At 39.4% G+C, this 23,231-nt stretch overlaps 1 protein-coding gene across 2 annotated transcripts in view; it reads right to left on the reverse strand.

The window, feature by feature from the left end:
- The window catches only part of CLMN (calmin), a 74,656-nt gene that overhangs the window by 6,783 nt on the left and 44,642 nt on the right, over positions 1-23,231 (reverse strand). Inside the window, exons 2-12 of one of the 2 annotated variants that reach the window (XM_086895553.1) lie at positions 18,768-18,829; positions 16,201-16,296; positions 14,632-14,715; positions 12,006-12,098; positions 10,567-10,754; positions 8,570-8,763; positions 7,524-7,606; positions 5,007-6,320; positions 3,682-3,860; positions 2,414-2,477; positions 1,346-1,407 (exon numbers count right to left, since the gene is read on the reverse strand). In XM_086895553.1, coding sequence (XP_086751679.1) covers positions 1,346-1,407; positions 2,414-2,477; positions 3,682-3,860; positions 5,007-6,320; positions 7,524-7,606; positions 8,570-8,763; positions 10,567-10,754; positions 12,006-12,098; positions 14,632-14,715; positions 16,201-16,296; positions 18,768-18,829 — 2,419 coding nt within the window. The remainder of the gene's footprint in view (positions 1-1,345; positions 1,408-2,413; positions 2,478-3,681; positions 3,861-5,006; positions 6,321-7,523; positions 7,607-8,569; positions 8,764-10,566; positions 10,755-12,005; positions 12,099-14,631; positions 14,716-16,200; positions 16,297-18,767; positions 18,830-23,231) is intronic. The other variant, XM_086895554.1, reaches the window with a different exon arrangement.

Raw genomic sequence — 23,231 nt, forward strand, 5'->3', positions numbered from 1 at the left:
AGGGGCATACTGGGCATTAGCAGTGTGTTCCTTCCAGAGTCAACATATATAAGAATCAATCTTCTGAAAACTCCAGACAAATTCTCAGGTAGTTTAAGGAAGTGCCATTACAGCACAGGCCTCTGATGTAATGAGATTTCCACCTGTCAAAAAGATGCCCTTTGATTTTCAGAACAGTAAACACAGCACTGGGCAACAGATCTCACACACAGTTTTGCTTATTCACTGAATCTGATGTCATATACTTTCCCCAAATCATCTACTTTCAGAGCCCCTCATGCTAGACACTAGAATATTAAACAGAAAAATCTCAAGACTTCCAACCAAGGAACCAGTTAGCAGTTGGGGGTTTGCAGGACGACTTCAGAATTTCAACTTTCCAAATTTCCAGTTGTGGTTCATAAGGGCAAAGCCCGATGGATTCTGCCAGCACCACTGAGCTCTCACAAAGACAAGGAAAGGTCTTATTTTAAAAGGCACAAGATGGTTCAATCATTTTATATTTTTCTAGTACTGTAAGCAAAACACTCCAGTAAACTGTTTTTAATCTACTTTTGGAGAAAAATGGTGTTTTTCTCATTGGAGCCTCCTACTGGATATATACCTGAGTATTACACAAAATTCACTTAATATCAGCAAATTGTACAACTGATACAACTGTAACAACTATTCATGTATTTTTTTAAACAGAGAGACAGGCCAGTGGATCCTGATAATATTTTGTGTGTTTTCTATGTCTAAATATAACAATCATTTAACTAGAAGTTCTGAGAGGTACTATTCAATATCAGCTAAGAGGCAAAACCTAAAGCGGTCCTTGTTTCTTGTAGGTATTTAGACCCTAATACCAAAGAGATGCACACTCTGAGTTCATGACCCGTCACCCTAAGTCTAAACTAAACACATACAAATTATCAAAACTCATAATGCTCCAACAGAGGCCAGTCCTCCACTGAAGTAATTGACTTTCTCTGGCACTGATCTCACTAAACATTGTTTTGACAGTCTTCCAAACCTGGAAAGAGTCATTGTTGCCAGAGGGTCTAACATATGAAGTTCTCCCACTCTTCTCTCAGCCTGAGATATCCACCACATGGGGAAAATGCTCAGAATCTTCCTTAGACTGCTGAATCTTTCAGGTCAAGAAAAAGCATTTTAGTCATGGGACAGATTGAGCAATAAGGAAATTTTCTATCTTACACCGATGGGAAACATGGACTCTGAGCCATTACAGAAGACAGTCGCTACCATTATAATTAATTTCCAGCTCCCTTTGTATCACTGCTAGTAGTACCTAGGACTTACGGCTTCCTTGCAAAAGTCAGTCTGAATAAGAAACACTCACCCGATGATTAATGGATTTTCATCCATATCTGTCATCTTCTGCTCATTTGCACCATAGGTTTCCTTAATAAAAACAGGAACAGATAACAAAAATGAAATTCAGCATCTCACAAAGGTGGTAACTGTGTATTTTATGCAAATTGTTTTCTCAAATAAAATGAAAGTGAGCTTATAAACATATTTCCCATCAGCACATACAGCATTGCAGTCTGGTGCACAAAAAGAAAAGCAAAAAAAGTTGTGAAATAAGATTTTTTTGCTTTCAACTGCTTTCATCAGTTGAATAAAACTCCCCTCATTCATATGTATTTCCAGTAACTCTGACAGCATTGCAAAATTAAAGCATCTGTGTGAAACCTCCCTTTCATTGAACACTGGTGGCAGCATTTTTTTAAAAACTCCAAGATGGTCAGAATTTTATTTTTGTGTTGAAAAAAAGCCATATTCCTGTCCTTGCTCAGCATGCCCAGATTGCTGATGCTGTCCCTTCCTTCTGACTTTAAAAATAAATATCCAGATCTCAGTTTGCTCTCAAGAAGCCATTATGAATCACATCTGTCATTAGGGGCGCAGTTTCACGTTACAACTAAAATTCTTTTAGGGTTAGCTGCTGCTACTGATAATATAATACACTGCTACTGTGAGGAAAAGGGACAGAGCCCAGTTTTTCAGAAACAGTGCTCTTCAGGAGACACCCAGCATTTTTGCAGGGTTGGGATCAGGGCACCAACATCACACAGAGAATGCAAAAACTAAAAGAAACTGGGACAGCAAACAAAGGCAGCTTCAAACAAGCAAAATGTTGCAGCTATACAGCTATGATGAAGATTTAAATCTACAATAGATATAACTGCAGTATTAGGTACTCCTTTGTGAAATTGTTCAAGGTTCAGTGAAGTTTGGTATGCATTTAGGACTTCAGTAAAACTTTGCAACTATGCCTGGTTTTAGCACTAGAATTATTAGAAGTCACAAGACTTTCATACTGTCACGGGCCTTTTTACAGTGTGTGAACTTCTGGAGTTTAAGAGAACCAAAGAAACAGCAATACATAAATGTTCACACTTACCTCCTCAGAAGCATTACGAGAAAACCTTTTCCGGAGATGAATGTTGGCATCATTGTCACTGCTTCTGTATGTAAAAGCAAAGTTTTTAAATTCATAAAGTTAAGTTAAAAAGAGACACTGAAAATGGATGTGATAGGTTTAAGCTACACCAAACCACAAATATGCATTGTTGCATATATTAGAATATGGACTGGAATTTATCAGTACCATGATAAAAATGGTTTTGGGAAAGTCTTACCAACAAGAAAAGATTCATATTCTCAAAAAGGAATATTTTCTGAAAAATTGTATCTGAGAGCATTCTTGCACCTTTGACATCACTGACAATTAAGTGAGAGAATACCCAAGTTTTATGGCCATTGATATTAAAAAAGATTGGACTAACAGGAAACAGAAAGCTTGAAGGGGACAACGGGTTTTTCCAAGCATATTTTCAAATTCATTAGGGTGGTCCAGTGATAAGCATCAACAATTGTTCATGTCCTGCTCAAATAGATTACATAAGAACAAATTAGAACATAAGGAAAACCAGAAGTAAATGGAGCAAAATTAGCTGAGTGTTTCTGTACTGGGCCTGGCTGGGCTGCAGTTAAATTTCCCTAGAGCAGTGGGCTGGGGATGGGCAAGAGGCTTGGAGGGGACGCAGCCAGGAGAGCTGACCCAAACTGACCAAAGGGCAGTGACACACACACACTTGTTCTTGTCTGTCTTTTGAAGCAACCACTACACCCTGCTTCCCACAAAGTGGCTGGACACTGCTGTGCTGATGGAAAGTAGAGAATAAATAAATATTTTTTTGGTCTTCTGCTAATTTGCTTCCGCACATAGCCTCTGCCTTTCCATTAAAATGCCTTTACCTCAACCCATGAGTTCTTCATCTTATTTTCTCTCCAACACCTCATTTACTTGTTCATAACTAGAAAAAACATCCAAAAAGTATCTACTAAAATCAATCAGTGTCATGCTTCCACACAGTGTCACAATGCACATGGACTATTATAATTTTACGTTATAAAATACTCCCTCTGTTAGAAAAGCAATTACAACACTTCCACATTCAAAATGCACTGGGCTTCCACTTGGATTTTGTGTGGCAAAGTTTGTAGCACAGTCAAGTCCCACTGAATCACTCAACATGTTCAAGAGAAACACAGGAAGAAGCCAATTAATCCAAATACGTCTTCCTAAAACAAGACTACAACTAACATCCAATGGACAGAGCAATTTCAAAAGACCAGTTAAGGTGTCTGTAAGACAATGTGAAATACCTGGTAAATTCCTGGAATTCAGCATTTTCTTCCAGGTCATCTTGTGATAGAGTAGTAGTGGCAACTTCCGAGATCTGCAAATCATCTTCGATCATATTTTGCTCTTCCTCCTCCCTATTATTATTTTCTTCTGGTGTCTTTATGGGTAATGGTAAATCCTCTAAATGTTCTGCTATGGCCTGTTGAAATTAAGAAATGTTTTGCTTTAGACAACAAGATGATTCCCCACTCTTCCAAATTCTTAGTGGTGCAGCCTACTCAGACACTCAACTGCAGATAGAATGAGACTGAAAGTCTCACTAAAGAGAATAAAAAAGCAATCAATTTCTTGAAAATCTTTTGGGAAACACAGACTCATTAGTTCAACATATATACACACATACACACATACACACATACATACAGTTGGAAAATCCAATCTTTCTATTAAGAAGTCATGACATGATGTGGCTCTTTGAAGCCACTAGACTTTTTAAAATCTACCCCCAATTGGTCCTTCAAGTTAACACAAACTGAGTTCATTACTGCAGTTAGAGTCAGCACCAAAACACATTCAAGCCAAGTGTCTAAGTAACATACAGAGCAGCATTAAATGCACAATTATTCCTGAAAAACGCTGTCAAAAATTACTGGGCAGGAAAACATGTAAGGCACTTCAACACTAATGTCTGCAAGAGGAGATGCAGGAGCAAACTGCCTAAACCAAATACGTACAAAGTGCCCAGCTCTTTCTCCTCCACCAGTGCAGACAAGCCTTCATTTAACCCATATAATGTATCCTACTCAAATTGTTTTTCTAAGTTTTTGTAGGCAAACTTACTTGGATTGAGACAAAAATTATCATTGCCTGTATCCTTTCTAATTCTTTAAAAGCAATAATAATTTCTGTCCATCTCATTACAGATTATTAAAAATACCCTCTCTAGTAATCTGTTATGCCTAAGGATTATACAGAAACCTCTAACTATTTTAAAACATAATAAAAATTCACACTTTTGCTGTATTTTTATATAATATTTTATGCTTAGGGATTACAGAAGTCTCAAATTATTTTAAAACGTAATATAAATTCACATTCTTGCAGTGCTCTTAGTATTAGGATTTATTCTCTCTTTAAACGTCAGATCTTCCCAGGTATCTGCAATTCCATTCATTCCAGTAGGGGGCTGTGGCAAACAGTGTAATGCAACAGGAAGCCAGCTACTTTGTGAGTATTTCTCCCAAACGTTGCAAAATGAAAGCATCTGGGATATGAAAAAACCGCTGGGATCTGATGTTAAGCCCACAAATACACACAAAGAAATGCTAGTAATAAAATAAAATACCTCAGGATGTTGTGGAATAGTGGAATCTTCATCATTGGTGGTCTTATTGCCATGCTCTTCTATTTCTAACTCTTCTACTAGTAATGGCACTTCTCTTTCATCTGACGAATTCACGTGACTGCTTGTTTTTCTAGATTCCTCCTCGCTGTTCTCAGTATCTGTTTCTGATGGAGAGGTACCTAGCTTATTCTCCAAGTCTGGCTCTGGAGCATCCTCCTTGTGGTCCTGTTCTGGTAAGTTCTTGTCATGTAAAACATCTGTTACTGTTTCAGAAGAAGCTTTTTCGTTTTCTGTATCATAACCTTCGATACAAGGCTCAAGGTAAGCGTTCAGAACTGCTGATATGGGAACATTATAATGTGGATAATAAAAGAGATCATGGGGTATCACGGATACTTTCGAAGAACTGGGTAGCACTTCAGCTGCAGACTCAACTTCATCACAGCTCTCCAGGTCCTCTGGAGTTTTAGGTACATCTGAGAGAGAGTCATCAGATGTTTCATGCTGTGTAGATAGTTCTTGGCTTTCGAGATTAGAACCATTTGGTGAACAAGGGTTCGTTTCTGTTGTCTCAAGGCCAGGTGATTCCTTTGTACATTCATCTTGTGGAAGTGTCTGTATTTCCTCATTTAGAAGGTGGAGAACGTACTTCTGCGTATCTTCTTGTTTTGATGTATCTTCTGGTAAAAGAATTGAAGACTGGGGTTTGCTGTCTTCAACTTTATTAATAGAATCATCTGTAAGGATGCCTGAAGTCCAGGATAATGGACTCAAAGAAGAAGTATTGGCTGAAAGGCTCTTGGTTTCATTGTCATATTCAGTAGGGGTTTCCTTAGTTAATTCTTCAGAGTATTCTTCAAAAGAGTCAACAGAATTTTTCTGATTTGTCAGAACAGCTGGAGAAAGGTCATCATTCTGTTTCAGTGGATCATCAGAGATGCTCCCTTCACCTGGCGTGAATTTGTCATTTAGAACCTCCCAAGAGGAACTGGATTCAAAACTGACAGGTCCTGTAATTTTCAGTGAGGTAGGCCTTTGAGGCTCCTCTTCAGACATCCCCTGTGAATCGCCTAACTCTTGATTTAGTTTCCCATTACAATTTTCAGAAGTGGTTTCTGATGGGATTCTCTCAGGGATATCGTGAATATGGACCTTTGGAGGAGCTGGATGACTCCTCTCATGATTAACAGTATACATGTTTTCTTCACTTTCACTTAAAATTAAGATTTTGCCTTCCTCTTCTGACGGCGTGTCTTTGATGTGGACATATGTGGACTCAATTGGAAGCTCCTTGTCAGGATCTGTAAAGTCTTCCTGTAAGTGATGGACATTAGAAGACTTTAGAAGACAAATCCTAGCTCAGATACCATTTTACATTTCCCAGACACGATGGAAGGAATAAATACCTAGTCTTTCAGTCCATAGGCAATTTATGACTCACTTATTTTGAAAGAAGGAAAACTAATTTGGCAAGTCAAGTGCCTTGAACAAAGCTCAACGTCAAGAAGGCATTTGTACAGGAAGATCAGAATGCAGATAAGCCTAGTCTTCAATTGTTAATGTATTTATCTCTCCCTGCTGCACCTGTGGAGACAACTGACTTGGCTTTTTGACACAATCCAAACCCTGGGAATAACATAAATCTAACAAATCAAATCAATTCATTGTGAAATATATTGATACACCAGATTATTTCTTTCCAACAGACTCTATTAAGAGAAAGTTAGTTTTTAACTGTCCATTAAAATGCCAACAAGTCTTAATGTCAACCAATCTTATTGCTCATCTAATCTAATAATAATAATTATATAGATTAATAACAATATAAAATAATAATTAATAATAATCAATAATAATATATGATAATAATTTTAATTCAAATTACTTTCATAATGCCCACCAATTTTATAAACTACAAAATATATCCCAACTGTAGCCTTCAGTCAAGAAATGAGAGAAAATGCCTGTTTCTCCAAAGGGCCTTTGCTAATTCTTGACACTGTCAGTCCTTGCTTAATCCTCAATTCTTTATTTGTGCATTGAAGTCCTGGTCATTTAAACTGCAGTTTATTTCATGCTTATAATGGGTGCTTTTTACTGCTGCATTGACAAGATTCTTTTGTCTCATACCTGCTAAATACAGAATGATCATGGCCCTCAAACTTGAGAATATAGAAGTAAAAATTAAATTCAAAGTTCAATGAATCATTATAGATAAAGGAATAAAATTCCACCTTATTTAAAACCAATATAGCAAAGCCGTAGAGTCCTATGAAACTAGTTCTAACCTCTGAAAGTTACAACTGTAAATGTATAAAAGTACAATTCTACCTAAAGCATTTTAGTAATCACTAATGAAAGCCCTTTTCACTGGATTTAACAAAAATGTCAAAAATTAAATCCAGGTTTGTTGTTTATTTTAAATAGCTTAGAAAGAAACCTAGAAAATAAATCTGACTTTATTACGTACACCAAGGCAAATTTAAAAAATGACATGACATAGGAGTAAACACATACCCCTTCCAGCTCTGGGAAGTGCTCCAGAAATTGTGCCACATATGTCACAATTGACTGCTCATCGGGTGACTCCACCATGATATCTGTGGAGACAGACGCGAAGGGCTTGAGCACACACAGCTTCGAAATGCTCTTGCAGAGAACAGATTGTCAGACATTTATCCTGCCATTATGGTCACAGAAATAACAGCTACAAACGCTTCTCTTTTTTCTGACAGATAAGAGAGATGCTCTTCACTGTTGATGGTGCTTGTCAGAGTTCTCAACATCCTATTCACGTTCATTTTTTTCCTATTTCCAAATACACACTGAACCCCGATCAGGGTTCCCTTTTCATTCACTTTCATTCTGCCATTTATGCTGTTGTCACTAGACAGGTGACTGTTGTTGAGTGACAATACAGAGGTTTATTTTTAGCAGGATGGCCCAGTCTTCTAACAGGTGATTGAAGTGCAATTGTTCTTTCAATCATGACACCAAGGCCTAGCACAGGTCTAGTCAAGTTCAGTAAAAAGAACAAGAAATCCATTTATACATATTTTATATACACATACACACTTAGGTTTACGTGAATAAATACTTGTGTGGATATATGCACTGTAAAAGGAAAAATGAGAGATGCAGATGCGTTTGATTGGGTATTTCTCCATTTGTCTGGTATGGCAGCCTTGCACAGTTCATCCTGGAGTGACATTTAGTCTCTGCAGCCTAGGTGTTACAGAACGGCGCTAATGCACTGAGACACCCCTCAGCACAACAATTAATGCCCTCTAAGACTGCAGATATCACAAAGCATCTAAGCATGAACCAGGACCAATGTACCTAGATAAAACCACGGTAAGATCTTTGACCTCAAGGAGCTTACAAATATGACTGGAAGCATACAATTACAAGCCACTAAACATTTTTATTTTTCTTATCAACAATCTCAGCACACTGATCCCATCAGCAGCCTAATCACTGGGAGGTTTTTGGTATGTATCACAATGCAATATTAATGAATTCATTGTAGTCTGAGTATTACCCAACAAAGCTGATGTGTTTACCTTCTGGCTCGAGGAGCCGAGGGACACCCAGTTTGTTCTGTGCTATGCAGAAAGCATCCTCCAGGTTTTCTCGTGCTGATTTCTCCAGTGCATGCTTCATGTCTACCAAAGTACAATCTATGGCTTTTATGACAGCTAAGAAAGCAAGGCCACTCCTCCAACTACTTGTAAAGTCCTGGACTGCAACGCCATACCTAAATAGAATTACAAACGTTTTACATGGCTGGTTTGTTAGAAGATCCAAAGTAAAGGCATCATCATTTTCAGACTCCTGAAAGTTAAAACGTAAGGTTGCTGAGTAGCACTTGTCACATTTGTGATATTTTTGGATTTCAAAATCTAGAAATACATTCAGAAAACACATGGGTTCACAAACTGAATTGGTGTGGCTAACAGCTGACACCAACCTGCTTGTAGGAAGTAGTTAGTAAAAACAAAGCCCTTAAGAATACACTAACCACGTTTAACATTCACAAAACCAAATGACTCTGTGATTCCTGTTTCTTTTGCTCTCCAGCATTTTAATGCCATAGCTTGGGAAAACTTCCAAGATTTAAATATTTAAACACATAAGCATAAATTATTCACATTCCTGTGTACTTGGCCTTCTATAACAGAAAATATGCCAAATGCAAATGGTGTCAGCATATGCATAAACCGCAAGTGTGTTAGATGCCCAAAGCTTTGGATGAAAAACAGCCATTAAACTTGCAATGGAATACAGCCCCAGAATAGAAAATTCTGCACAGATCATGGGATAGTAGGATTACAGTGATGCTATTATGTTTTAAATACTACAATTGCAAAAACAATTATCTCTTACTAGATGTTTTCAATTTGCACTCTTTGACTGGGCTGAAAAGTCTGTGGTCTTCACTTCTCAGGTCCTCACTTTCTCTATACCACCTCTTAATGATGACATCAGCATTATTTTGGACTAAAACTGTACTTCCTCTATGATCTGCACTGGCAGCGGTGAACTACACATCTCAATGGGACAAGTTTATCTGCTCAACAAGCACCCTTAGCTTCACTGGAGATAACCAAGGGATGATGTTGTCACAGGACCAAATATTGGAAATGTAATGTAAAAATATAAATTTTTAATGCAAAAATGTAATTTTTTGTCTTCAACAGTCAACACAGAAAATTTGTGTTCAAAGGCAAGATATAAATCCAGAGACAAAAATGTCAAATATTCAGCTAACTAACCTGTATAAGTAACTTTGACACATTTCCTCTTTAAAACTCTCTGCCAGTCACTACTTCAAATAACAATACATGAAAAATGCACTCCAAGAATTTGCATGTGCATGAGACATCTTACACTACGTTTTTTTAACTTGACAGTAACTCTGCCAGGATAAAGCATTACTAGACAAAATGCTTTGGTGAAAGAACCACTTTTTTATTAAAGAGGAGAGAGATGCCTTGTGCAGTGGAAATGCACTCAAATGTTACACATTCAAGAGAAGTGATTAAAGTTTCACCTCCTTCCCCTCTTTAATTCTGAGGAAGGAGGGACTCTAGTAGGGGCTCTGTCCTTCAAGGCACTCTGCAGCACACAGAGAAACTTCCTCTGGGCTACTGCTTAATTTAAAAAGCTGCTGATAAAGTCTTTCAGTATATGTTTCCAGTTCATCCCCTGGTTATACCTAACCTTTAATCAGCAAAAGATGTCAAATAGACTGCATGAAAGCCGGGGTCTGGGGAGTAGAGAATGATCCTGTTTTAAACAGCACCAAGCAGGTTAGTGCAAGTTAACATTTAACACCCAAACCATGCAGCCAGCAGCAGCCTTCAAGGTCAGACGGCTGCTGTAAACACATGGCCAAAGTGAAACACCCCCCTGCAGAGACCCTCTGCTGCTAAACTTCAAAAGCAGAAGAAGCCACAGCACATGGCAACACACCCATGGGGCAGGACAGAGAAAAGTGACTCAGCTTCAAAGGGGCAGGTGGCAAGACACTGTTTTGTTCAAGGGTTTGTTAGCTTACTTTCTGGTTTTCCTCTGAACCCAGATTAGAAGGGCCCTGATGGCTTTCCGCTGATCCTTCACTGTAATGAACATGTTTCTCTCCACGCTGGGAGTGCCAGGGGATGTGTCTGATTCTGGACCACTGGGCCCAGAGGACAGGCTGGAGGAGGAGGAGTTCCTGTTGAGGTTGCCTGTAAGCTCCTTAATCTGTAATAAAAGGTGAAATACACAGTGTTCTGCTTTATCACTGGCTGCATCGTGTCCTTGTTTTCATGCAAACTTTAAAGAGATCAGTGCCATAACTGAATTTTAAGTGATAATTATAAACCTGTTCATTTTATCTCTCAGCTTGTATTTTACAAGCATGACAGCCAGCAGCAGCCCAGGCAACAGAAAGGGCAAGCTACCAGTTCAGGCCGAACTGCGCAAATTAAATAAAAAGCAGAGAAACATGTCTTTGAAAGAAGTTAGTTTAACTGAAATTGTTCTCTTCACAGAGAGTGAAATATTTTCCATCAAGAAATGGTGACCTGCACTACTGCTGTACTCCTGTCCTTGGTCAGCACTGACATCTTGAGACTCTGATGTTTTTGGGTCCCCTGTGTCCTCTGCTGCCAGGGTGACAGGTTCTGGTCACACTGTCTTTGCTTGTGAGTCTGCCTGGCCAAACTGGTTCTGTGCAGCATTGTTCAGCCTGAGGAGCTCAGCCACGGAGAGAAGCCCCAGTGCAACACTGAGTTAATTTTTTTAACCTTTTAGCCATTTTTAAAATCAGATGAAGAGAATGAAAGGGCCTCCCAGTCTTATGAGAGTTGCAGAACCCTCCCTCCATCTCTCTCTGTCCATTAGAATTTGGGATTGTCTAGAAGGTAATTTTCAAACTATGTGTAGGTTAGGGAGCAGTTTTAATCTAAGCCTGGGGATAAATAAATTTTCAGGCTCAAATACATGCTATCAGTTCCAGGTCCTCTGAGATCTTTCATATGACCATGTGTGTATCGGTTGCAAATTTTTGCTGTGTTGAGTAAGTCTCCAGAGAACAGTGATTCTAAATAGAATTTCCCACCACACTGGACCAAATCCAATAAAGGTTATTGAAAATAAACTGTGATCTGGAACCATACCCAGGATATTGGTTCAGATCCAGGGAATCTGGAACAGAACCCTGAGAAGGCACAAGAAAGAAGGGAAAGTAGTAATCTGAAGCACTAATTCAGGTCCAAGTTAAATGAGGGCTTAAATTATCTCAAATTTACATCAAAATAGGTCCAGTGAAGTAAAATGAAAGCAGCTGCAAGTATAAAATTAGTGTATATTAGGAGGGGAAAAAGCTCAGGTTTAGCATGATTAATTATGTTCTTTAGGATTAAAAATCAATTTAAAAATCATTATTCAGCTGGAATAGATGGATACCATGAAGACTGATTACTTATGGTTAAAGTATTCAAATTCTATTACCTGAAAAAACAAGATTATATTCCATATTAGTCCAAGTACCAGAGAGGAATTTCCATCTGCTATTTCTGCTGCATCGATGCTAACAAGCTTTACCTGTGGAAGAGATCGTAAGTTCAGAGCCAAATTCAAAGCAGCAAGGTATATGCAAAAAATGCACTGAGACTACTGGATATGTCCATATCACTGCTTCCACTGACACACCAGCAGAACAGCAATACTGCAATCTTGTATTAATGAAAATATGTCCTGATCACAATCACCCTTCTGGAATTGCTGGAACCCCAGCATAGTCTGCAGAATAGAAATGAAGTCAGCTCTGCATTTTTGGGACTACAAATGCATTTCCTCCATACAAAAATGGAAGAAGATGGGGCCTCCTCCCCAGTGGACCCTACTCATAAAAAGTAGAGAATCATTTCTCATACAAAAATCTAAAATCCTAGTAAGATCTGCTTACTTCTTTTTTTCTAAGCATCTCCTTTCTCCTTCCTTATCCCACCTTACACAGCTTGTCACAGAGTTCTGATTAAATCAGTTAGCAACGGATAGGGTTGCCTAGTCCAAGCAAACTCTAGACTTTCCCACACTGAGGTTTTTTCCAGCTGATAACACCGGGATGTTATTCTCTTAGACAACACAGACTTGGTTTTGGCAAAGGTCACAGAGGAGGCAGGAAACAAGGAAGCTGTCAGTGCTGCACATGGCACTCAGGCTGAGTTAAAGCCCAGCAGCCCATTGATCACTGAGAAGTCCTGGACACGGTGAATCACTCGGCTGGGCTCTACCCTGCTGCCCCAGTTCCACAGGACTGGACACTGTCGGTTTCCACCCACTGTGGTTTAATATCTAACCCTGCAGCTTTTGGCAGCCAAGGCATTTTGACAACACTTTCATCACCACCCTTCACTAACTGGTTTGGTTAAGCTGAAAAAAAAAAAAAAATGAAAAAAAAACTTTTTATCTAGTGGTTTGCATAACATTTACAGTCTTAGCAAAAAGACACCTATAGTTGTCATATTTCAGGGATCAGATTTCTTGCTAGCTCCAAGGTACTTGGCATAGGAAAATCTTTAAGACTTTGTACATCTGAATAGCAGTTTCTCCAAAATGGGGAGCAAGTTGCATTTATCATTACACTGCTTAGTGTTAGCTCTGTCCTCTTATGTTTGTCACCCAGCCCAGCAGAGATACTCAGTTAGAAAGATATTGACTGCTTACTCTTAAGGGAACAGGAAATCCATAGGAAAGTAGTTTTTAGCACTACTGATTAAAAATCCACCTGCATTCAAGGCTCCTCGTTCCTGGCCTTGCTGATTGAGGACCTAGTGAGGTCCTGGAAACCAGATATGCTTCAGCTGCTGCTCTGCCAAGTACTGGTACCAACAGAGAGAAATACCCTCATCTGCCAGTGGGCCTTAGCTGGATTTGGGTAAAAAGCATCTACTGGGAAACTGTTAAGAAATATGTGAATATGTAAAATATTTCTTAGCAGTTCTACAGCAGGACGTGTAGACGTACACATTTAGGGCCAGATCAGCCCTATGATGGAGTTTCCATAGGGAGACTGGAACACCTGGAAGTTACTGGACAACTTCTTGACCTTTCACATCCTCTCCTGGGGAAAAAGGCAAAGGATGTTAAACCTCCCACACCTACAAAGTTGTAAGAGATGTGCTAAGACCTCACATCATGCCCACTCCTGAACTGGGTCTGCAGCAACTCTCCTGCGTGACAAGCACTGCTGCTGGAGCAGGAGCTAAGCTCAGTGCAGGGAAGCAGCAAAGTGACACCAGTTGCTGTTGGAGTATCCCATACAAGGCAGGGTTTTGCACACACTGATCCCTCCTCACCCATAAAGTTTAATCTTGCTGGAGTCTTTCATAGGAAAGAGCCCAGTACCTGTTTCCTCTTTCTGGAAGATCAAGGTATACCATGTATACGAATTGTTACATGGCTGGGGATTCTCTTGACCCCATTTCTCTCAACAACACACAGGCCACTTCCACAGGGCTTTGGAATAAACCCATCACAGGAGAAATTAAAAAAGGAATGAAGCATTTCCAGCTACAGGGTCTGATCACATTTGGTCACGTAAAACTGTAGGAAGTGGTGCTGTGGTAGTACAACACTGACTATGAGGGAAGTTATATCCCTGTAAGGCTTTCCTGGAATTATGCATTTATATAATATTCCCAGATTTCACTTTCTCTTGCTTTTGACTGATGATCAGCTGCTGCAGCAGTTTACCAGATAAATACATGATTTCTAATAGTGAAAATATTTCTGAGAAAAGAAAGTCATCTACCATCAGTCTAACTGAAGTAATGCCACTAAGACCCAGATCACAGAAATTACTTGCATTTCTTTTTATTTTCCTTTAATATTGGATTCCTGATCCTTTAATCCCATTGAACTTTAACATATAAAATGAGCAAATAATCCTTTCTTTGGACTCCATAGGTGTTCTTGTTGTGAATTTTTATGTGGCTTTTCAGCCTTGCTGCTAAGGAAGTCACAGTCTCTTGAGCAGTATGCTCCTCTTGCACACATGCAGCACATCAGTTTAGCAACAATTGCAACAATAGCATACATCAAGAGAAAATACTAAGACTTTGAAAATACTCACATTACTGTCCTCCAAGAACTTAAGTGCTTTGGCTATGTTGTTCAAACGAAAAATGCGATGGGTTGAAGATTTGTATTCATGCATCTAAGAAAAAGAAGTGCCACACTGGTTTTAAAACTGGTGGAATCATTCACCATATCACACAAAGCTTAAAACACTACAAGCAATTAGGCAAAATAAAGCTAAGGAAATCTATCTATGAAAAATTATTGCCATCTTTTGTGAGCAGTAAAATGCTTCAGCTATGCGATTGTAGAAAAACAGGGTTAGCAAACAGCTTTCCTGTTCTCCAGATGTTATCACTCTCTTGGACCAACCACATGGATTATTTATGTAATCACTCCCCAACCATGTTCAGTCACAGGATCAGATTTGACTAAAAATTCATAATAACAGATTTTCTTTTGTCTTGAGTTAAATGAAATTATCCGAATTAGGAAGCATGAGCAATTTTAAAGCAGGCACAGGCAGGTGGGAGAACTGAAAGGTTTCACTTTGGCAGAAATGAAAGGTTTTGCATGCCTGTCTCCCTGCAATTCCACTTTGGCACACTGTTCTTGTCCCATGTGTGCAGAAACAGCTAACAAGAAATGCAGCCAGCTGACCTTACTCCCTTCTCTCATCTCCTCCCTGACCTCCCAGAGCACAGCCTAGGGTTTACCATGATGTATCTCCCCCTTCAATTCATTTCAAGCCTGGCCCTCAGTGCAATCTGTGTGAATGCACATAGAGACATTGCTACTTCTGCTGCAGCTCTGCCAATGTTTTTAATATTAAAAAATATTCTTGACTCTGAATGTGTGAGCACACATTCAGGGGGCATTCCTGCTGCAGGGTATGCTGGTGGTCAGTCACTACAGAGCATCACCAGGTGCATCTGCAGTGCTGAGACAGCTGCTCCTCTTACCCAAGTGTGATAGCCACACACGTGAGAGTTCTGATGACATGACTGATGGAAAAAGAAAACATTAAGGTGGACATTTATATTTGCACTGGGTGTTCCATTTCTGGTACGTGGAACTTTACACATCTCTTACAAAGAAAGGAGGAGAGAAGAAGTTTCTGATTAGAAAAAGTTTGTCCTGCTGATTTAGACCGTATTAATAAGACTAATGAAACCTGAGCCAGGATAGCAGAATGAAACTCAGACCTACAGCAGGCATCAGAAGACCTACTGAGTGTCATAATGATCTTAGACAAAATAGAAACAGAACTTAGGGATTAAAAAAATGATACAGCAAATATGTGTTTTCTTGGTAATATGACTTGGGTAATCTCCAATTGGAATGTGAGAGCATTAAAGTATTAAAGCCTTAAAAACCCTCAGGGGTTGGAACGTTAACACTGATCACACACCATTTACACCTCATTGTTGTATTTCCTTGAAATCTACAGTGTAGCTCAGGACACTCGCCTGTAGCATAAAGAAATTACAACAAAGTTGCTGAAATTCTTATTATGTTATGTAAGACATGGGCCCAAATTCACCCTATTCCTTGGATGCCCAGGCACTGATGCTTGTAACATACCGAGCTCCTAGGTATGTAGGTTTCCCCTCTCTGTACATACCAGCTTTTGACCCGACAGGACTTCCAGAAGTGCCATCAAAATTTTGCCATCTTGTATATCAATAAACAAGTCTTTCACTTTCAAAGGAGGCTTGCACTGTCAAGAAAAGAAACCAGGTAGTTTTTAAAGCACTACTTTTCAATAAAACACCATGATTTCAGAGAGGTGGAAGGAGAATTTTACAAGACATGAGATACAATTAGTAAATCATAGCCTGCTGTAAGAAAGAGCTGATTGTTCTTCACATTGGTGGCCATTCAGTCCTATGAATGTTAGAGCTAAAACTGAAATCAGACAAGGACTAATTCCAGATTTTCCGTAACAGAATGTAACCCTAAGAAATAACCACCCAGGGTTTGGGTGCTGATCCCTCAGACTAAGACATATCCAGCAGAAGCAAGTATCACTTTGTGCAGAAATAAGACCATGATCCAGCCAGCCACAATGTCCCTTCTCATGTGAAAGGCTTCTGGTGGTGCCATTCTGTCTCCCAGCATTTTCTAAGTGCTTTAGAAAGCAATTTCTTGTACTGTGTCTCTCTTTTCCCAGCAAATTCCTCCAAAGGTAACCATGTTCTTACTTCACTGTGGTGTTGGTAGATGTGTGCACTTCAAGGGCCAAATCAGCTCATCCCTTAGGGGTAGTCCCAGCAGCAGCAATTACACTCTGCTCCAGTGTCATTCACTCACGTGTCCCTAAAGAGCCCAGTCTTTTCCTCTTTGGTTGGGCAACACACTTCTGTTCGATTCAGCACTGCTCCTGGCAAACTGGGACCCCACATTTCCATTACTGGTCTTTAATCTAGCCAAGAGACTAAACAATGCTCCATGGAAGAAAGCAAAGTATCTTTCATTTCAAAATTAAATAACTTATCTGAAAGACTAAAACACAAACACTTTCTATTATTTCAGTACTTAAAGCAGGAACAAGCAGAATTCAGAAATTCAGATTACTCCCAATTATCCCATGACCAGCAGAGCCAGATTCTCTCAAGAGATGATCCAAGTCAGACCATACCGAAAATTTCCTGAAGAAGTACAAGAAGACTTCACTGCTGCCTCTGAATAAAAGAAGCCACTGCTTCTTTGAGGATAAAGGCAGAGGCAGAAGACACCTTTTTCAGTGAGTGTCCTCAGGGAATCACCTGTAATTAGAGACAGCTTTGGTGAAGCTGTCATTGTTTACATGGTTATGTTTATTACTCTACTTCCAGGAAAAACACTAATAAAGCAGAAGGCTTTCACCCTTTCTCCAGAAAAGCATTTTTATTTGTTGAATCAGAGAGTACGAAAAATTTCTGTGCACTCCAGAGAAAGCTGACCTGCCCACAAAGGTTCTAAGACTTCAGATGCCTGGCACAGCAGAATTAACAGCACCCTACAGCCTTTTTCATTATATAATTTCTTCTGTAAATCAAAGACCTTCTTTGCAGTCACATATTTGACAACCCTTTCTGACAAGTTCCAAAACTGCAGTTAGTTTAAAGCCCTAGAGCCTGATTCACAAAGGCATCACGTAACACTGTCTTCGTTCTGAGAGGCCTTTGGGAGCAATTGCTAGTCAAAACATTTCCAACTAGCCTTATTCTGATTTTCCAGTGAGATTTGAGAGGATCTCTTTATGCCTTCAAAAACACTCACTGCAGAGTAGCGGACTTAAGCAGCTATATACGTGATGCCTTTCTTCTAAAATGCCTTTACTGTGTCTGAAATGCAATCACTTCTCAAGAACTACTAAACTGAGAGTCAGCTCAAACCTAGCCTCAATCTGTACTTTTTGAAATTTAGCCACACATACTAAAGCATTGTGAAGCTCAGTCACCAGTCTGAGTTAGGGCAGTGTCTAGATCAGGTAGCTGGCCTCATTCCTTGATCCTGCACTAAGCTTTGCTGCTGTCTCAGTAATATTAGGATTTTTTTTCTCTTTTCATCCTAAACAGCAAAAAAAACATTCTATGCATGACAGACTACTCAGGAGAGGTAGCACTTATGCACTATCATAAGAAGAATAAATTAGGTTTAAGAGCCATATTAAGAAAAAATTTACAACTTAAAGATATGATATCCAAACATTAGTTCTCTGATGTAAGCGGATACGTGAAGATCCCATCATATCATCCCCCATAACATGACTGACAATCTTCAGATCTGGGATGAAGACAGGTTCTGAAGAACGGCTGTCTTTAGCCATGATTCCTCAGATGTTCGAACTTCCAGTTCAGGGAAGAGCACAGACATCATCACCTCAGAGCCTCAATCATATTTGATTATGTGGGTGCACTATGGGAAAATTCTACCCTCATGGTAACAGGCAATGGCATTAAAGATTTAAATGCACCTGAGATGGTAAATGCCAGTCAAGCATTCATTGTGCCTGGAAATGCAGTTTAATTAATCCCAAAACAGGCTTTGAACTTCCACTCATTCTCCTCTAAATGTCCCTATATGCACAGATGTCAACTTTGTTTCACTTTGTTTCCAAAGTTTAACTACTTTTGAGGAGTTAACTGCAAGCTGTCTATGGCTGTGTCCTTGTATCCCAGTATCAAGACTGTTTGTCCGTCTTACCTTTCCCAAGTGCAGGTTTATCCATCTGGTAAAGGTCCTCTTCTGCACATTTTCGCGTTCAACTAGAAATATCAGAAACAAAAAACAGCACTTAACTTTCCAGAAGAGAGAAAATTGGTAGTAAATTTCAGAAACTGTTGCACAAAAGAGTTAGAATTCATGAGAACTAGGTGAATAAAACAAATATATTCTAAATCCGGAAATATCCCGTTTCAGTGTTTTATTCGATTTCTTTGCCCAGATATGAACTATACATTTGTAGATGTATTTTAAAGACAGGAGGAAGGCATTTTTTTAGTTTTGCAGTCTTCAGTGTTCAGCTTCTGAGAGGTGAACATTTATGTGCAGTGCACAACTCTCCAGTGTTGTCACCCTCTGAGCAGGCAGCTTGACCCTTCTATGTCAGTTTATAGGATTATTACTCTGACACCCTCATGCAAATTGGGCTGGCATGGATTCCAACGCATACACAAGGAAACAGGACCAACACAACATTTTTGTCTTCTTTCTTAAGAGTGGAAAATCCTCATGAAATTCCATCTTCCAAGTCTCCTAACTAGTGCATTTAGAATCAAAATTCCAGCCCCCCAGACTGAAGAATCATTTTATTTATATTGCAATAATAGGAGTTGTTCCTTGCCAGAAGTGCTGTGCACTGGGTGCTGTATAAACAGCTTTTTGGGCCAGCTGAAGAGTTTTTAATCCCATCTGCCATTTCCTGAACCCATTTCCATAGTGAACTATGGCAAGAGTGTAAGGAGAATCATATTACTGACCAGCTTTCATTTACCTTCTAATATAAAGAAGTAAACCATATATTTAATATAAATGAAGTAGACTGTCAAAGTAATATTTCACTTTAAAGACAATTATTCTCAAGAGGTTCTCAAGTTTCACTTGAATTAAGGAAATCTGGCAATTTATGAACAAAACCCATTAAAACTAGTTATATGCTAGTATTTCAATTTACTCATAGAGCATATCAAATATATTTTAAAACCATTTTGTGTTTCTTCAGCCCTACAAAAACAACTAACCTATCTACTGGGAAATCACATTCTGAAAAAGTCTGGGTTGCTTTTATTGGTCAGACTGATTACAGGCCAAGCAGTAGCTTCTGTAAATCAAATTTTAATATTGTTCTTTTTGATCATTTTAACCAAAGGGTCAGCAGCCTCTAATCATATGTATAACTGTTTTCCTTATTTTGATGCATTGAAACAGAGCTTTTCAGCATGAAGTGTATCTGTCACTGATGTCCATTCAGGCCTTTTAAGTAGTCTTACTCCATAAAACCTGATTTTTTCCAAGATTGGTTAAAAATGTCATTACCCTTTAAGTGCTTTAGAAAACATAGAAAATGCCAAAATAATTATTGCTGTTGGCTTTTCTTTTAAAATGTCTTAGAAGAATGTGCAAAGATTTGAAACAGCTCTCTACGAATGAAACTGTAAATTATATTAGGACTCCAGAGTATCTGTAAAACACCCACAGCATTTACCACCTACAAATCCCAAAGTACAATAAACTGAGAGATGTGTCACATATTTCTTGGGCTTTGCTTTCATCAGTACCTCAGCTTCAGAACTGGGTTTCCATGCACTCACTCCCACAGCCACGGCTGAGCAGCACAAGTGCTGTGTGTCACCCAGGGTGTAACTTCAACAATCGAGCTGTTAAAATTAACCTTTGACAGTGGGTGGAGGTTAAGCCAGAATTGTTCCCAGATATACTTCTTTCTGTTCAAATACAGGTACTGGTGCAAAGGGGAAGGTAGAACAGGCAGAGGAGCTAGCAGCAGGCGACAGGGCCACCTATTAAACTTGTCTGAAATGCTGAGGAATGCTTGGATGGGCACCAGTGCCAGGCTTCAGAAAGAAAACGGAGACCTTATAAAATGGGCTGGATATACACATTTCCAATGTCAACCAAAATCAAAAAGGAAACACAGAAAGGTTCACAGAAGAAAATACAGTGTTTTCTGGTATCATCAGAGGCTTGGTTTCTTGTGATATTTTTCACCAGGCACTTTGGCAATCTTCACTTTCAGTGTAAATAAGGATGCAAAAGAGAGCTGTGTTTATTTACAGATCACCCATAAAACTGAGCACACACTGCCTCCTAATTTTGCTGCAGAAATTCTGCCATGATGCAAATCAGGACTTGCACATATGCCTCAAAGGATGGGTGAGCCAAGCTGGTATTACTGCTTCGGGAAGCTCACACACCAAACATTAAAAAAAAGGCACATTCAGGAAAGCACTTGCATACAGACAGGTTTCTGAGATGAATTTGTCTCTATGGGAAACAGCTTCTTTCCAGGAAGAGTGATGACCCCAGAATGGGCACTATTTGATTCTGTAAAATTCTAAAGCAACAGTAACTGGAAGGGGAAGAGGAAAGGAGAGGAAATGTGTTTATAAAATCCCTAAGGCACGCAAACCCCTAATGCAGTCCATATGCTCGATGGCAGAATTAATGGGAAAAGTTCAGCGTGGGTATTTACTGATGTGTGCCTTTAACTGCTTCTCTGCTTTGGACCCCCCAGTTTCAGTACAGCCCCTCTTCTCCACAATCTTTTCGATTTAAGATGATTGTAGAGACTCTATAAACTTTATACAGTTTCTATAAATTAAATCAAATCTTTTTTTCTCCTTCACACCTAATATTATATAAAAGTGAAGAAAATCATTCCAGTCCAAAGTTCCTATACTTACTTTCATAGTTTACTAAAACTGCACTGTATTTACTGGGCAGCTAGAGAGCAATAACACTATTATAAAATAATAATTACACCCACCATATGGCTGGCCTGAATACAAATCCTACACTGGAAAAGATGGATGCCTGCTGTGAGGGTCGAATTGAAAGATGTCATGCTGGAAGGTAGTAAAAAGTCAGGAATTGCCTTTTTGATTCAGCTCAGCTCAGACCTTGATATAAGAGAAAAATTATAGAGACAAATTCTGACCACTCACAGAAGCTGGGTCTTCCACATTCTTCCAGTAAGCCCAGCTACATCATGCTTTCACAGGAGGGTGTAAGAGGCAGAGTGTGTGTGTCAAAGTGCATGGGTAGGGCACTGAGAGGCACTAATGGCAATAATTTGAGGGAAAGAAGCCACTGGAAAAGGAAAAGCTGCAGGATTGCTAGGGTTGGGTATACCCTGTTGTATAACCCACATAGTTCTCTGCCCCACAGCTGTGTCCTAGAGGACAGCAGAATTTAGCAGGATTTGGCTCAGCCCCAGTAACAGCACCCTAGTCAGAATTCAATATTCACAAAGATATACTGCTTTGTAAAATCTTACGGCAAAGGCAACTAATTCCTCAAAGAGTAAAACGAAGCTAGTTCAAAAACCACTTGGGCAAAATTCAAGGTTAAGCTGCTAAAGCACAAGGGAGTTCAGCTGCTTTCCTGTGTGGCACTATTTCCTTCCCCATCAGCCTAGAAATTCCTCCGGCATTTGCTAATGCCACTTCTCCCCCTCCCAAATCTCCTCAAAGGTCACTACTGTTTGCATCACCTGCAGGAAGCCGATCCCTAAGAGCCTCTCTGTTCAACAGCAAATTGGAGATAGCAAATATTGATTTGCTTCTAAATACTATTTATTCTGTTGTTGTAGAACCAGTTATGAATAATCCTCTGAGGCACACCACCACAGGGCTGGGCACTTCAAGGAACTATGAAACATGGAAGCTGATTTGAGTAGAACTCTTGTCAGTGTGTAATTACATAGCTTCAGGAAACTGCTTGATTTGCATGTATGGATATTACTCCCAAAGCAAAGCAGGTCACTTAAATTTGCTTCCAAACCTATTAGCATTTAATCTAGGATATCATCATCAAATGACATTAAAACCCTCATAACAGGTCAAGCTGGCTTGTAAATCCACTTACAATTTACCTTCTGGACACCTTGCCAAGTTCCACTTTTATAAAAAGCACAAAATCCAGCTTCCTTCTTCTACCACAAGCTCAACCTCTATAGATACACTCACTATGAACAAGAAGCAAGTCTTCAAGATAGAAATGCTGGTGCTGGCCATCTAACTGTGACAGAGGATGCTTAAACCACCCTTGGTTTCAGAGGCAATAACTTGCCAAGATAATCGCCCCATATTCACTTCCTAAGTACCAGCGGCCACCACAGAACCAGTTCATAATGTGCATGGCTCTGGATGTACACCAGCATTTGCCAAAGTCTTTGATCTGGAGAAAATGACACTTCTTATTACACAAGAAAAATATATGGGAAAATGTATGATAATTAAATGCTACAGCCTAACTCCAAAGTGGAACGTGGCTCAGACACCCTAAGTCTTGGGAAATGCAAATTCCTCTCCTTCTGCCTTCCTCACCTCCAAGCCCCCATTCATAGAGTTAAGCAATCAATCAGCCTCTAATGAACACACATTGAACAATCCTCTTTTGAACTCCAGGCCACTAAATAAAATGAGAACT

This window comes from Cyanistes caeruleus, chromosome 6 (assembly GCF_971803275.1).
Source record: "Cyanistes caeruleus chromosome 6, bCyaCae1.hap1.1, whole genome shotgun sequence".
In the NCBI taxonomy this organism is placed as follows: domain Eukaryota; kingdom Metazoa; phylum Chordata; class Aves; order Passeriformes; family Paridae; genus Cyanistes; species Cyanistes caeruleus.